Source organism: Oncorhynchus nerka, linkage group LG26, assembly GCF_034236695.1.
Source record: "Oncorhynchus nerka isolate Pitt River linkage group LG26, Oner_Uvic_2.0, whole genome shotgun sequence".
Taxonomy (NCBI): Eukaryota; Metazoa; Chordata; class Actinopteri; order Salmoniformes; family Salmonidae; genus Oncorhynchus; species Oncorhynchus nerka.
In genome coordinates, this window is record NC_088421.1 from 45,559,159 (window position 1) to 45,575,407 (window position 16,249).

The 16,249-nt window shown below is 45.8% G+C and overlaps 1 protein-coding gene across 1 annotated transcript in view; it reads left to right on the top strand.

Annotated features, from left to right (window-relative positions):
- The first annotated feature begins 336 nt into the window (after positions 1-336).
- The window catches only part of hgs (hepatocyte growth factor-regulated tyrosine kinase substrate), a 50,118-nt gene continuing 34,205 nt past the window's right edge, over positions 337-16,249 (top strand). Inside the window, 5 exon segments of the mRNA XM_065010985.1 lie at positions 337-495; positions 1,927-2,011; positions 2,253-2,328; positions 2,896-2,988; positions 4,657-5,988. Coding sequence (XP_064867057.1) covers positions 459-495; positions 1,927-2,011; positions 2,253-2,328; positions 2,896-2,988; positions 4,657-5,988 — 1,623 coding nt within the window. The 5' untranslated portion in view covers positions 337-458.

Here is a 16,249-nt window from a genome sequence, read left to right on the forward strand (position 1 = left end):
GTGAATGGGCCTCCGATTTGTTCTCTAATTTAAATGTCTCCCTGTATTTCACTGTATCAAACTGAGTAGAATTTAGGCGAACCAACTGATCAGAAAAACACCATTGGTGAGGATTTATTGAGTACCCAGTAAGGCTAGCTTGTTGCACCGTCATAAAATTATTCCTCTGTCAAACGTAATGTTGTAGAACCCATGTCAATTTGAATGAACTGTACACAACCAAGTCCCCCTGTACAATCCCCTCTTCAGACTCTAGGGGGCAACGTCACAATACCTTTTGGAATAGACGGACTTCACCACCGAACCACAGAGTTTCTAAACCCGAAACAGGAAGTAGGAAGTAGCAAATAACTTTACAGCTGGCTAGCGATCTATACAGTGGATGTGTTCAAATCATTTTTGGATTGACCCCCCAAAAATAACGTTCTCGTTAGCTAGCCTGCGTCATTGGATCAGCCATGGGAAAGGGTGGTGGTACATTTGAGAGGCTTCTTGGTAAGATATGAGTATCTAAACATTTTACACCGGTGATTGTTTTTTTGCGTATTGTTTTGGCAGTCGTCTGGGGCTGTGACACAGCCCTGCTAACAAGCTAACATTAGCTAACGTTACCTAGCTAAACTTGGCATTGTCTGTGTTCAGTTCGACGATAGGCCGAGGCCTCTAATCGAGTATCGTCTTTTCTATCCAGTATTGCAGTGTAACTGCTTATCAATAACATGTCATTTAATCTAATCTAAACTATGTTTACATGCCAGGCATTTTGTCTAGCCTAGGTTAGCTTGGCTAGCTAGCATGCTAGCAACGCAATCAGAGGACGTTGTGGGTGCGCTGCGCCCCGATTTTCCCGACATAAAATACAAAATAAAAACATATTTGTTTAGTTGGATATCCCCGATCGTCAGACATAAATAATTGTTTTTATAATTTGCATAACTTTCATTATTTGCCATCCAGCTAGCTAGTTGTTCTAGATATATTAGCTCGTTTGCTAGTAGTAGCTTAGTTGGCTATCTATCCAGCTCACCCCACTGCGCCAGACAACGTCACCAGACATATGTTCTTATCAGTCTCATCGTAGACTAACTTCAACCCCAAAACAGTTTAGACAACTCGCTGACAACTGTAATCATCAGTAGATTGCTTCAAGTGCTCTGATGTTATTGAGGGTGCCAGTGCCTATTGTTGAGCCCTGTGTTGGCATAATAATTTAAGGCCAACACATCATAAACTGGCCAACAGAAAAGGCCGAAGGTTTGTGTCAATCATAATAACATACAGGCTCATTCCCGGTTACCGACGTTTCCTCTTAGTTTTGCAACAGCCGCAAGCTAGTTAGTTACTGTGTAGAAATGCATTCCATAACAACATACCTTGACCCACTCACTATTAATCACTAACTAGGCCTACCCCACCCCCATCATTTACTGAATGGAGAAATCCTCTGTTTCATACCTACAGTGATCGTATACTATGATCAGTTACATTTGTATAGGCTCACACGTCATGCCTGGACATGTTCATGTTTTATTGTGATGTGGGAAAGGCTGCTTTCTGAGTCATTAATGGTTTTGAATAGGCGCTAGTCACAATCAATTTCACCTGCTCACAAGCAAACACACAACTCCACTGTTTAGAGAAATAGCCTATGCTTTCAGGTGTAAGGTTTTGTCTTATCCACCCTGGTTAAAAGACCCTCACACTTCTCTTTTCTTACTAACACTGACTTAGCTGATAGCTACTTTATTGAGGAAAAGTGTACTTGCTACGACTGTGATATGTGGTTGTCTCACCAAGCTATTTTAAGATGAATGCACTGACTGTAAGTCGCTCTGGATAACGTTGTCCGCTGAATGATGTAAATGTTTATGATGATCTTGAATGAAAGACATGTGAGACACTGAATCCTCTCCTCTCTGTCTGCAGATAAAGCAACCAGTCAGCTGCTGCTGGAGACAGACTGGGAGTCCATCCTGCAGATCTGTGATCTCATTCGTCAAGGAGACACACAGTGAGTAGTAGAGTGCCGACCACGGCCCTGATCAAATATTTAGAATCCTTCCTTCCTTCTGGTAATCACTAGCCTAATCTCTGTGATTGGATAATTGCAGTGGAGAGGTCCTTAAGTGTTTCCGTGCCGAGGCCTAGGAAGGAAGGAAGGAAGGAACCATTTGAAAATAATTGGAACTAGCCCCATGTTTCTCCACACGATAGAAGTGTGTCTGGTCTGATCAGTCTTTCTCTTCCTGCAGGGCGAAGTATGCCATCGGAGCCATTAAGAAGAAGCTGATGGATAAGAACCCGCATGTGGCCCTTTATGGTCTTGAGGTGGGTTACTAGACTGACCAATGCTGCGTGGCTCTACGCTGAACCACTCCCCACTTGTAATGACACAATCATAACCTTCTAGTGTTGCTTTACAGGATGGATGATCAATGATTCACATTGGGCCATTTTCAGATGTTTTGAATAATAAATGTGTTAAGGAAATGATATCCAGATATTTATATATTTATACGCCTCCATCACACCGACAGCGTCAGTCCATTTGGATACACCAGAGGTACGTTAGTTTCTAGTGGAACGCTGCGTTTGCCTTGCAGCATTCTATTGCAGAGGCAGTGCGTTCTGTGTGGTGCAGAGGTTGGATTTATGGAACGTAAGCATCAAACTGTATGTGTCGACGGCTCGACAGAAATGGTAGCGGAAGGTGAATGTTGAACTTTTGTTGCCCACATATCCAGATGATGCTGCGTAACATTATGAGTAATGATGCTGTCGGTGTAACCACGGTGACAGGCTAGTTCCATAGTGAAAGGTCTGACGTGAGGCGTAATCAGAAGAATTAGGCCTCTGTGTTGTGAAGTGTGATTGAGTGTTTCTTCCCCCTGTCAGGTGTTGGAGTCAGTAGTGAAGAACTGTGGTCAGACGGTCCATGATGAGGTGGCCTGTAAAACCACCATGGAGGAGCTGAAGGATCTACTGAAGGTGACCCTGTCTTGATTCACCACTCTACACCTCCTTCAACCCCTCTACACCTCCTTCAGCCCCTCTACCCCTCCTTCAGCCGCTCTACCCCTCCTTCAGCCCCTCTACCCCTCCTTCAGCCCCTCTACACCTCCTTCAGCCCCTCTACACCTCCTTCAGCCCCTCTACCCCTCCTTCAGCCCCTCTACCCCTCCTTCAGCCCCTCTACCCCTCCTTCAGCCCCTCTACACCTCCTTCAGCCCCTCTACCCCTCCTTCAGCCCCTCTACCCCTCCTTCAGCCCCTCTACCCCTCCTTCAGCCCCTCTACCCCTTCCTTTCACCCCTGTCATGCGCCATCTTTCTTAGCATCATAGCAGAGCGATACTCTTAATGATCGGCTATGAAAAGCCAACTGACATTTACTCCTGAGGTGCTGACTTGCTGCACCCTCGACAACTACTATGATTATTATTATTTGACCATGCTGGTCATTTATGAACATTTGAACATCTTGGCCATGTTCTGTTATAATCTCCACCCGGCACAGCCAGAAGAGGACTGGCCACCCCTCATAGCCTGGTTCCTCTCTAGGTTTCTTCCTAGGTTTTGGCCTTTCTAGGGAGTTTTTCCTAGCCACCGTGCTTCTACACCTGCATTGCTTGCTGTTTGGGGTTTTAGGCTGTGTTTCTGTACAGCACTTTGAGATATCAGCTGATGTACGAAGGGCTATATAAATACATTTGATTTGATGATAGCAGTCTTTCACTTCGATGATTTCCCAGGTGGGGCACAAAGGCTCAAAGGTCAACACCAGGAGCCTCTTAAACCAAAAGTTTCAATTGAAACCAACTGAAGCCAAATCATTTTAAGCAGGTTACTCAGATGATTCTCTCTCTCACCCTCCCACTCTCCGCTTGCTCAGTTCCACTCCAAGGAAGCTCCATTGAGACCTGGATGACCCCTTTCTGATGGGTCATTCCTTAAAACAAGTAGAGTCAGACCTAATGGTGTCACGTCCTAACCCTTACCTCCACTCCTTGTTGTATAGGAGTGTTACTCTAGAGTGGACTAGTCTGCTGTGGTCTTCTACAGGCCTACATCCCATCAATCTCCTCCTTGTTCTATAGGAGTGTTACTCTAGAGTGGACTGGTCTGCTGTGGTCTTCTACAGGCCTACATCCCATCAATCTCCTCCTTGTTCTATAGGAGTGTTACTCTAGAGTGGACTGGTCTGCTGTGGTCTTCTACAGGCCTACATCCCATCAATCTCCTCCTTGTTGTATAGGAGTGTTACTCTAGAGTGGACTGATCTGCTGTGGTCTTCTACAGGCCTACATCCCATCAATCTTCTCCTTGTTGTATAGGAGTGTTACTCTAGAGTGGACTGGTCTGCTGTGGTCTTCTACAGGCCTACATCCCATCAATCTCCTCCTTGTTGTATAGGAGTGTTACTCTAGAGTGGACTAGTCTACTGTGGTCTTCTACAGGCCTACATCCCATCAGTCTCCTCCTTGTTGTATAGGAGTGTTACTCTAGAGTGGACTGGTCTGCTGTGGTCTTCTACAGGCCTACATCCCATCAATCTCCTCCTTGTTGTATAGGAGTGTTACTCTAGAGTGGACTAGTCTGCTGTGGTCTTCTACAGGCCTACATCCCATCAATCTCCTCCTTGGGTTACTTCCATTCAGACAGCTCTCATAGGGCCAGTTATGTTTGTGCTGAGCCAAGAGAATGAAGGGACAGGAACAGTTGTGTTTGTGCTGAGCCAAGAGAATGAAGGGACAGGAACAGTTATGTTTGTGGTGAGCCAAGAGGATGAAGGGACAGGAACAGTTGTGTTTGTGCTGAGCCAAGAGAATGAAGGGACAGGAACAGTTGTGTTTGTGCTGAGCCAAGAGAATGAAGGGACAGGAACAGTTGTGTTTGTGCTGAGCCAAGAGAATGAAGGGACAGGAACAGTTATGTTTGTGCTGAGCCAAGAGGATGAAGGGACAGGAACAGTTGTGTTTGTGGTGAGCCAAGAGGATGAAGGGACAGGAACAGTTATGTTTGTGGTGAGCCAAGAGGATGAAGGGACAGGAACAGTTATGTTTGTGGTGAGCCAAGAGGATGAAGGGACAGGAACAGTTATGTTTGTGGTGAGCCAAGAGGATGAAGGGACAGGAACAGTTATGTTTGTGCTGAGCCAAGAGGATGAAGGGACAGGAACAGTTATGTTTGTGCTGAGCCAAGAGAATGAAGGGACAGGAACAGTTATGTTTGTGGTGAGCCAAGAGGATGAAGGGACAGGAACAGTTATGTTTGTGCTGAGCCAAGAGGATGAAGGGACAGGAACAGTTATGTTTGTGCTGAGCCAAGAGAATGAAGGGACAGGAACAGTTATGTTTGTGGTGAGCCAAGAGAATGAAGGGACAGGAACAGTTATGTTTGTGCTGAGCCAAGAGGATGAAGGGACAGGAACAGTTATGTTTGTGCTGAGCCAAGAGAATGAAGGGACAGGAACAGTTATGTTTGTGGTGAGCCAAGAGGATGAAGGGACAGGAACAGTTATGTTTGTGCTGAGCCAAGAGAATGAAGGGACAGGAACAGTTATGTTTGTGGTGAGCCAAGAGGATGAAGGGACAGGAACAGTTATGTTTGTGCTGAGCCAAGAGGATGAAGGGACAGGAACAGTTATGTTTGTGCTGAGCCAAGAGGATGAAGGGACAGGAACAGTTATGTTTGTGGTGAGCCAAGAGGATGAAGGGACAGGAACAGTTATGTTTGTGGTGAGCCAAGAGAATGAAGGGACAGGAACAGTTATGTTTGTGCTGAGCCAAGAGGATGAAGGGACAGGAACAGTTATGTTTGTGGTGAGCCAAGAGAATGAAGGGACAGGAACAGTTATGTTTGTGCTGAGCCAAGAGGATGAAGGGACAGGAACAGTTATGTTTGTGGTGAGCCAAGAGGATGAAGGGACAGGAACAGTTGTGTTTGTGCTGAGCCAAGAGGATGAAGGGACAGGAACAGTTATGTTTGTGGTGAGCCAAGAGGATGAAGGGACAGGAATCAAACTACACATTAGAATAATAAAAGCATGTTATCATTTCAATGTAGGTCAGAAAAGGAATGTCTTGTTTTTATGTCGACTGTCAGTTTTACAAGATCCAACTCATTGTGATCTCAGTGTAGAAACTGGGAGTGTTGGAGCACTGAAGTACTAATCCAATCACGTCAGGGTTTCTTCTGGACGAGGGGGAGGTTCTCCCTAGACACTGATCTTGGGTCAGTTTGCCCCCCACACTAATGGTTAAGGTTTGGAGTGGGGGAGGGGAAGCTGACCCTAGATCTAAACCTAGAGGAAACTCCAGCCCAGAGTGCTCCTTGTGGAAGGAATGCCCTCTCTTTCTCTGGAGCTCTTGTGGTTGAGTTGGGTAAAGACTAGGCTGTGTGGGCTTGCTTCCCAAATTACACCCTGTTCCCTAGTGTGCTACTTTTGACCAGGGCCCACATAGGACTCTGGTATAAAGTAGTGCACTATGGGGGGAATAGTGTGCCGTTTGGGACGTTACCATGGCGATCACAGCAGACCAGAACGGCTGTAATAACACAGCAGACACCCCTCCCTCTGCTCTGATTTCTCCACCGTGTCTAGATAGCAGACGTATTCATGGTCCCTCTACTACTGAAATCAGCTTCACCAGCTACAGTTTGTACTAGTTTTTACACACACAGTGTGATCTGTCTGGGGGATATGTCTGAGCCTTGTGCTGCACACTCCAATCCTTATGACCTTTTCACCCTGCGTCTTAGCCTCATAATCACCCACTGGTGCTGTAGTGAACTGCAGACCTGGGTTCAAATAGGGTTTGAAGTCTTTCAAACATTTCTGGTGTTTTGCTTAAACCTGTCTGGAGTGCCAGAATCTGCAGGGTTTACCGTTTTCAGACTTCTATTGGTTGCATTGCTCCAGGTGAGCGAAATCAAGCCTTGATCAAGTCTTTAAAAGGATTTTCAAATAGTATTTGAACCCTGTATTCTGACAACCTGGGAGCTGGCCAGAGGTCATTCAGTTTTCCACATAGAAATGTAGCCTAATGAGTGGAGTTGACACGATTCCTTACAAGACTGTCAATTGTATGTTCTACACAATGCATTTCTATCTGCTATGTTCAGAATAAGAGACTGATTTCAGTTTTATTCATAAAATATCTATTTTTAAATATTTATTTTTAACCTTTATTTAAGGCAAGTCAGTTAAGAACCAATTCTTATTTTCAATGATGGCCTAGAGGCAGAACGACCTTGTCAGCTCGGGGATTCGAACTCACAACCTTTCGGTTACTTGTCCAACGCTCTAACCACTAGGCTATTCTACCTGACAGTTATATCTGTTCTACACAACGCATATCTATCTGATTGTGAATGGTATGTGCCACCCTCTTGAACAGTTCATTTGGATACACTATACAGCATGACATTGCAGTCTTTTGATTGGCTTCCCACCCTTGTCAGGTGACCTTCTGTTGACTTCCTGATGGTGGTGTCATAGCTTGGTCACACGCTAATTCAGATCAGACCGACTGAGGGACTTCCCAGCACAAGTCTCTACTCTCTGTGAGAGAACACAGCGAGACAACACTCTGAACATGTAGTCTCTGAAGTGACATCTGGAATGGGATTATTTAGTGGGGGAAAGGACTGAAGGAAACCTTTTAATTTGAAGTATTTCTCTAGAGACTTGTTGGTCTGGTAAAACAAGTGTCTCTACCTAGGTTAGAACCTTGTTTCAGTCTAGGTGTATTCATATCATATTATTATAGTATATAGTGTTATCAGTCTAGGTGTATTCATATCATATTATTATAGTATAGCCTAGTGTTATCAGTCTAGGTGTATTCATATCATATTATTATAGTATAGCCTAGTGTTATCAGTCTAGGTGTATTCATATCATATTATTATAGTATAGCCTAGTGTTATCAGTCTAGGTGTATTCATATCATATTATTATAGTATAGCCTAGTGTTATCAGTCTAGGTGTATTCATATCATATTATTATAGTATAGCCTAGTGTTATCAGTCTAGGTGTATTCATATCATATTATTATAGTATAGCCTAGTGTTATCAGTCTAGGTGTATTCATATCATATTATTATAGTATAGCCTAGTGTTATCAGTCTAGGTGTATTCATATCATATTATTATAGTATAGCCTAGTATTATCAGTCTAGGTGTATTCATATCATATTATTATAGTATAGCCTAGTATTATCAGTCTAGGTGTATTCATATCATATTATTATAGTATAGCCTAGTATTATCAGTCTAGGTGTATTCATATCATATTATTATAGTATAGCCTAGTATTATCAGTCAGGTGTATTCATATCATATTATTATAGTATAGCCTAGTATTCATATCATATTATTATCAGTCTAGGTGTATTCATATCATATTATTATAGTATAGCCTAGTATTATCAGTCTAGGTGTATTCATATCATATTATTATAGTATAGCCTAGTGTTATCAGTCAGGTGTATTCATATCATATTATTATAGTATAGCCTAGTGTTATCAGTCTAGGTGTATTCATATCATATTATTATAGTATAGCCTAGTGTTATCAGTCTAGGTGTATTCATATCATATTATTATAGTATAGTAGTGTTATCAGTCTAGGTGTATTCATATCATATTATGTCTATAGTATAGCCTAGTGTTATCAGTCTAGGTGTATTCATATCATATTATTATAGTATAGCCTAGTATTATCAGTCTGGTGTATTCATATCATATTATTATAGTATAGCCTAGTGTTATCAGTCTAGAGTGTATTCATATCATATTATATAGTATAGCCTAGTGTTATCAGTCTAGGTGTATTCATATCATATTATTATAGTATAGCCTAGTGTTATCAGTCTAGGTGTATTCATATCATATTATTATAGTATAGCCTAGTGTTATCAGTCTAGTATTCATATCTATTATTATGTTAGTGTTATCAGTCTAGGTGTATTCTCATATTATTATAGTGTTATCAGTCTAGGTGTATTCATATCATATTATTATAGTATAGCCTAGTGTTATCAGTCTAGGTGTATTCATATCATATTATTATAGTATAGCCTAGTATTATCAGTCTAGGTGTATTCAGCCTATGGTATGTATTCATATCATGTATTATAGTATAGCCTAGTATTATCAGTCTAGGTGTATTCATATCATATTATTGGTATGTAGTGTTATCAGTCTAGGTGTATTCATATCATATTATTATAGTATGCCTAGTATTATCAGTCTAGGTGTATTCATATCATATTATTATAGTATAGCCTAGTGTTATCAGTCTGGTGTATTCATATCATATTATTATAGTATAGCCTAGTATTACTCAGTCTAGTGTATTCATATCATATTATTATAGTATAGCCTAGTGTTATCAGTCAGTGAGTGGTGTATTCATATTCATATTATTATATTATAGTATAGCCTAGTGTTCTGTGTATTCATATCATATTATTATAGTATAGCCTAGTGTTATCAGTGAGTGGTGTATTCATATCATATTATTATAGTATAGCCTGTGTTACTCAGTCTAGGTGTATTCATATCATATTATTATAGTATAGCCTAGTGTTATCAGTCTGGTATTATGTATTATCTTGTATTCTGGAGGTGTATTCATATCATATTATTATAGTATAGCCTGTGTTATCAGTCAGTGTATTCATATCATATTACTATAGTATAGCCTAGTGTTATCAGTCTAGGTGTATTGTATCATATTATTATAGTATTCTGTGTTACCCCAGTCTAGGTGTATTCATATCATATTATTATAGTATAGCCTCAGTGTTATCAGTCTGGTGAGCTAGTTCAGTGAGTGGTGATGTATATTAACAGTATAGCCTAGTGTTATCAGTCTAGGTGTATTCATATCATATTATTATAGTATAGTAACTAGTGTTATCAGTCTAGGTGTATTCATATCATATTATTATAGTATAGTGACTAGTGTTATCAGTCTAGGTGTATTCATATCATATTATTATAGTATAGCCTAGTGTTATCAGTCTAGGTGTATTCATATCATATTATTATAGTATAGCCTAGTGTTATCAGTCTAGGTGTATTCATATCATATTATTATAGTATAGCCTAGTATTATCAGTCTAGGTGTATTCATATCATATTATTATAGTATACCTAGTATCAGTCTAGGTGTATTCATATCATATTATTATAGTATAGCCTAGTATTATCAGTCTAGGTGTATTCATATCATATTATTATAGTATAGCCTAGTGTTATCAGTCTAGGTGTATTCATATCATATTATTATAGTATAGCCTAGTATTATCAGTCTAGTGTATTCATATCATATTATTATAGTATAGCCTAGTGTTACTCAGTGAGTGGTGTGTCATATCATATTATTATAGTATGCCTAGTGTTATCAGTCTAGGTGTATTCATATCATATTATCTGTATAGCCTAGTATTATCAGTCTAGGTGTATTCATATCATATTATTATAGTATAGCCTAGTATTATCAGTCTAGGTGTATTCATATCATATTATTATAGTATAGCCTAGTATTATCAGTCTAGGTGTATTCATATCATATTATTATAGTATAGCCTAGTGTTATCAGTCTAGGTGTATTCATATCATATTATTATCAGTATAGCCTAGTGTTATCAGTCTAGGTGTATTCATATCATATTATTATAGTATAGCCTAGTATTATCAGTCTAGGTGTATTCATATCATATTATTATAGTATAGCCTAGTATTATCAGTCTAGGTGTATTCATATCATAGTTATAGTATAGCCTAGTATTATCAGTCTATCTGTGTATTCATATCATATTATTATAGTATAGCCTAGATTATCAGTCAGTGTATTCATATCATATTATTATAGTATAGCCTAGTGTTATCAGTCTAGGTGTATTCATATCATATGGTATAGTATAGTCAGTGTTATCAGTCTAGGTGTATTCATATCATATTATTATAGTATAGCCAGTGTTATCAGTCTAGGTGTATTCATATCATATTATTATAGTATAGCCCCTAGTATTATCAGTCTAGGTGTATTCATATCATATTATTATAGTATAGCCTCCTGATCAGTCTGGTGTATTCTGATCATATTATTAAGATTGTGCTCATGAAGGTGGAGGGTCAGTCAGATCCCAGATCAGTCTAGGTGTATTCATATCCTAGCCCCTAGACACTCCTATTATTATAGTACCTGTGTTATCAAGTATTCATATCATATTATTATAGTATAGCCTAGTATTATCAGTCTAGGTGTATTCATATCATATTATTATAGTATAGTCTAGTATTACCTGGATTCATATCATATTATTATAGTATAGTCTAGAAACACGGTGGCAGCTGTAGTATCCCTTGTTTCTCAGGTGTCCTCAGGTTTTCCAGTCGGGTCTGGAGGTTGGCTATGATCTGGGATTCAGACTAGTGTTACACAGTATTCACTAACTAGTGTTACACAGCAAAACAGAATAGTTATCAGTCTAGTGTCACAGTAAATATTGATCTTGTATTAAAAAAGTCTTTATCCTGTATTGTTAGTGTTACATCTTGTATCTCCTATTATTATGTTCCAGGTCACGTGTTTCCAGAGTTCAAGTGAGAGGTGTATTCATATCGCCTAGTATTATGTTTGCTGCAGAGTTAGAGTAAGAGTCTTCCTCTCACTGATGTTGTTCTGGTTCATGATTAAATGTCAGGGATGATACATCCTTACTACAGTGAATGTTCTCAGCTTGTTAGGAGGACCTCTAATGTCTGGTGTGAGTGGTGATCTCTCTACAGTGTGTGTCCAGGCTCCAGATTGGGTGGTTTACCTTCCAGGCCTGGGCCCAGCCTTGGATGCGGAGGAGTGTGATGTCGCTACAGTGTGACTGGGTTCAGTTTGGTGATGACTAGAAACAGTGTAGCTGTACTGTAACTCATGAGACGGCTGGCAGAATGACAGACTGGTGTATCTGTGACTGGCAGTGAGTGGTGATGTACTACAGTGTATCTGTGGACTCAGTGGTGGGAGGTACGGACTGTGACTGTGACTCAGGAGTGGGATGGACAGTGGACTGACTGTAACTCGGGAGTGGTGATGTACTACAGTGTATCTGTGACTGTAACTCAGTGAGTGGTGATGTACTACAGTGTATCTGTACTGTGACTGTAACTCAGGGTGGGATGGAGGGACAGTGACTGTGACTGTAACTCGGGAGGGGAGGGAGTGGTGATGTACTACAGTGTATCTGTACTGTGACTGTAACTCAGGAGTGGTGCTGTACTACAGTGTATCTGTGACTGTAACTCAGTGAGTGGGAGTGTATCTGGACTAACTCAGGAGTGGTGATGACTACAGTGTATCTGTGACTGGGTGAGTGGTGATGACAGTGATCTGGCTGTAACTCAGTGAGTGGGATGTACTACAGGTAGTGACTGTAACTCAGTGGTGGGATGTACTACAGGAGGACGGACTGTAACTCAGTGAGTGGTGATGACAGTGATCTGTGACGGGAGTGGTGGACTACAGGTCTGACTGTAACTCAGGAGTGGTGATGTACTACAGGTATCTGTGACGGGAGTGGGAGGACAGGATCTGTGACTGTGACTCAGTGAGTGGTGATGTACTACAGTGTATCTGGACGGGAGGGAGGGAGGACGGACTGGCGGGAGGGAGGGAGAGAGGAGGGGACGGACTCGGGAGGGAGATACAGGAGGAGGTGGAGAGGGAGGGAGTGGCGGGAGGGATGAGAGGGAGGGAGGATGACTACTTCTGTGACGGAGACTCAGGGGGAGGACAAGGGAGGGAGACTACCAGGTGGACTGAGGACACGGGAGGGAGGGAGGGAGGGTGGAAGTACTGTGGGAGGGAGGGAGGGATGAGGACTGTGAGGGACTCAGTGACTTTGTACTCTGATTGGAGGGAGTGGGGATGGACTCGGGAGTCTGTCTGAGGGAGGAACTCTCACCACTCCTGAGAGGCAGGGAGGACGGACTGTAACTCAGGAGTCAGATCTGTCTGTCTGTGTATCTGACACTGTAACTCAGTGAGTGGTGAGTACTACACCATCTGTACTGTGACTGTAACTCAGTGAGTGGAGACGGACAGTGTATCTGTGACTGTAACTCAGTGAGTGGTGACAGACTACAGTGTATCTGTGACTGTAACGGACTGAGTGGTGATGGGAGTGTATCTGTGACTGTAACTCAGTGAGTGGTGATGTACTACAGTGTATCTGTGACTGTAACTCAGTGAGTGGTGATGTAGGGACAGTGTATCTGTGACTGTAACTCAGTGAGTGGTGCTGTACTACAGTGTATCTGTGACTGTAACTCAGTGAGTGGTGATGACTACAGTGTATCTGTGACTAACTCAGTGAGTGGTGATGTACTACAGTGTATCTGTGACTGTAACTCAGTGAGTGGTGATGTACTACAGTACTGTGACTGTAACTCAGTGAGTGGTGATGTACTACAGTGTATCTGTGACTGTAACTCAGTGAGTGGTGATGTACTACAGTGTATCTGTGACTGACTCAGTGAGTGGTGATGTACTACAGTGTATCTGTGACTAACTCAGTGAGTGGTGATGTACTACAGTGTAGACTGTAACTCAGTGAGTGGTGATGTACTACAGTGTAGACTGTAACTCTGAGTGGTGGATCTATCTGTGACTGTGAGTGGTGATTCAGGAGTGGTGATGAGAGGGACCACTTCTCCAGGTTTTCCTCCTGTTGCAGGGAGAGAGGGTGGTCATTGATCTGTCTGCCTGGCATCTGACAGGGAGAGCAGCACCACTGTAGAGCCTGAGGCCTCAGCCTTGTTTACTGTCAGGACTGGAGGTGGAGGGTTCAGATCCCAGATCAGCCCCTAGCCCCTGTTGAGGGAGATGGCTACTGGAGGAGGATCAGAGAGAGACACTCTGTCTGTGACTGTGGAGGGAACACGGAGGAGGATTCTCAGGTGTCCTCAGGTTTTCCATCGGGTCTGGAGGTTGGCTATGAGGGACTGTAGAGGAGGTCACAGTAAATATTGATCTTGTATTAAAAAAATCTTTATCTGTATTCTGGACATCTTGTATCGGGAGGGACTGGGTTCAGGGAGTGCACCACTGTAGAGGACTGATGTTGTTCTGGTTCGATAGATCTTACTACTGAATGTTCTCAGCTTGTTAGGGAGGACTGGCAGGAGGGAGGGATGCGGAGGAGGACTGCCGGGAGAGGAGGGAGCATGGACTGGCAGGAGGACGGACTCAGAATGAGGACTGACGGACTGGCGGGAGGGAGGACGGACTGGCGGGATGACAGACTCGGGAGGGAGGACAGACTGGCGGGGGAGAGGAGGGACGGACTGACTGGCAGGGTGGACTGGCGGGAGGGAGGGAGGAGGGACTGGGGGAGGGAGGACGGACACGGGAGGGAGGGAGGAGGAAGGACTGGCGGGAGGGGGAGGACGGACTGGCGGGAGGGAGGAGGACTGGCGGGAGGGAGCGGACTGGCGGGAGGGAGGGAGGGAGGGAGGACGGACTGGCGGGAGGGAGAGAGGGAGGGAGGACGGTGGCGGGAGGGGAGGGAGGACGGAGGCGGGAGGGAGGGAGGACGGACTGACTGACTGGAGGGAGGGAGGGAGGGAGGACGGACTGGCGGGAGGGAGGGAGGACGGACTGGCGGGAGGGGAGGGAGGAGACGGAGAGAGGGAGGGAGGGACTGGCGGGGAGGGAGGGGGGAGGGAGGACGGACTGGAGGGAGGGAGGAGGACGGACTGGCGGGAGGGAGGGAGGGACGGACTGGGGGGAGGGAGGGAGGGAGGGACGGACTGGCGGGGAGGAGGGGGGGAGGAGGAGGACGGACTGGCGGGAGGGAGGGAGGGAGGGAGCGGACTGGCCGGACTGGCGGGAGGGAGGAGGGAGGGAGGAGGAGGGGGGAGGGAGGGAGGAGGACGGACTGGACTGGCGGGAGGGAGAGAGGGAGGGAGGGGGAGTACGGACTGGGAGGGAGGGAGGACGGACTGGCGGGAGGGAGGAGGAGGGAGGACGGACTGGCGGGGGAGGGAGAGGACGGACTGGCGGGAGGGAGGATCGGGCTGAGGGGCTGATCTGGGAGCCTGAGGTCAGGACGGACTTCTAGGGAGGTAGACGGAGGGAGGGAGGACGGACTGGCAGGCGGACCGGGAGGGAGGAGGACGGGAGAGGCCTGTGGAGGAGGGATCTGACTGGCGGGAGGGAGAGAGGGAGGGAGGGAGGACGGACTGGCGGGAGGGAGAGAGGGAGGGAGGACGGACTGGCGGGGATTGGGAGGGAGAGGGAGGACGGACTGGCGGGAGCTTGGAGAGATGGGAGGGAGGACGGACTGCGGGAGGAGAGAGAGAGGGAGGGAGGGAGGACTGGCGGGAGGGAGGGAGGGAGGACGGACTGGCGGGGGAGGGGAGGACGGACTGGCGGGGAGGAGGAGGGAGGACGGACTCGGGGAGGGAGGGAGACGGACTGGTGGGAGGGAGGACAGACTGGCGGGAGGGAGGGAGGACGGACTGGCGGGAGAGAGAGAGAGGAGGGAGGGAGGGAGGACTGGAGGGAGGGAGGGAGGGAGGGAGGGAGGACTGGCGGGAGAGGGAGGACGGAGGGAGGGACGGGACTGGCGGGAGGGAGGGGGACGGGGAGGGAGGGACGGACTGGCGGGAGGGAGAGGGAGGGAATGAGGACGGACGGGAGGGGAGGGAGGGAGGACAGACTGGCGGGAGGAGAGAGGAGGGAGGACGGACTGGCGGGGGAGGAGGAGGGAGGACGGACTCGGACTGGCGGGGAGGGGGAGGGGGGAGGACGGACTGGCCTGACGGGGAGGGAGAGGGAGGGAGGGAGGTACGGACTGGCGGGGGAGGCGGACTGGCGGGGGAGGGAGGACGGACTGGCGGGAGGGAGGGAGGGAGGACGGACTGGCTGAGGGAGGGAGGACGGACGGACTGGCGGGAGGGAGAGGGAGGACGGACGGACTGGCGGGAGGGGAGGAGGACGGACTGGCGGGGGGAGGGAGGACGGACTGGCGGGGGAGAGGAGGGAGGGAGGGAGGGGACGGACTGGCGGGAGGGAGGGAGGACGGACTGGCGGGGGGAGGGGAGGGACGGACTCGGACTGGCGGGAGGGAGAGAGGGAGGAGGACGGAGCGGGAGGGGAGAGGGAGGGAGGACGGACTGGCGGGAGGGAGGGAGGACGGACTGGCGGGAGAGGGAGGGAGGGAGGACGGACTGGCCG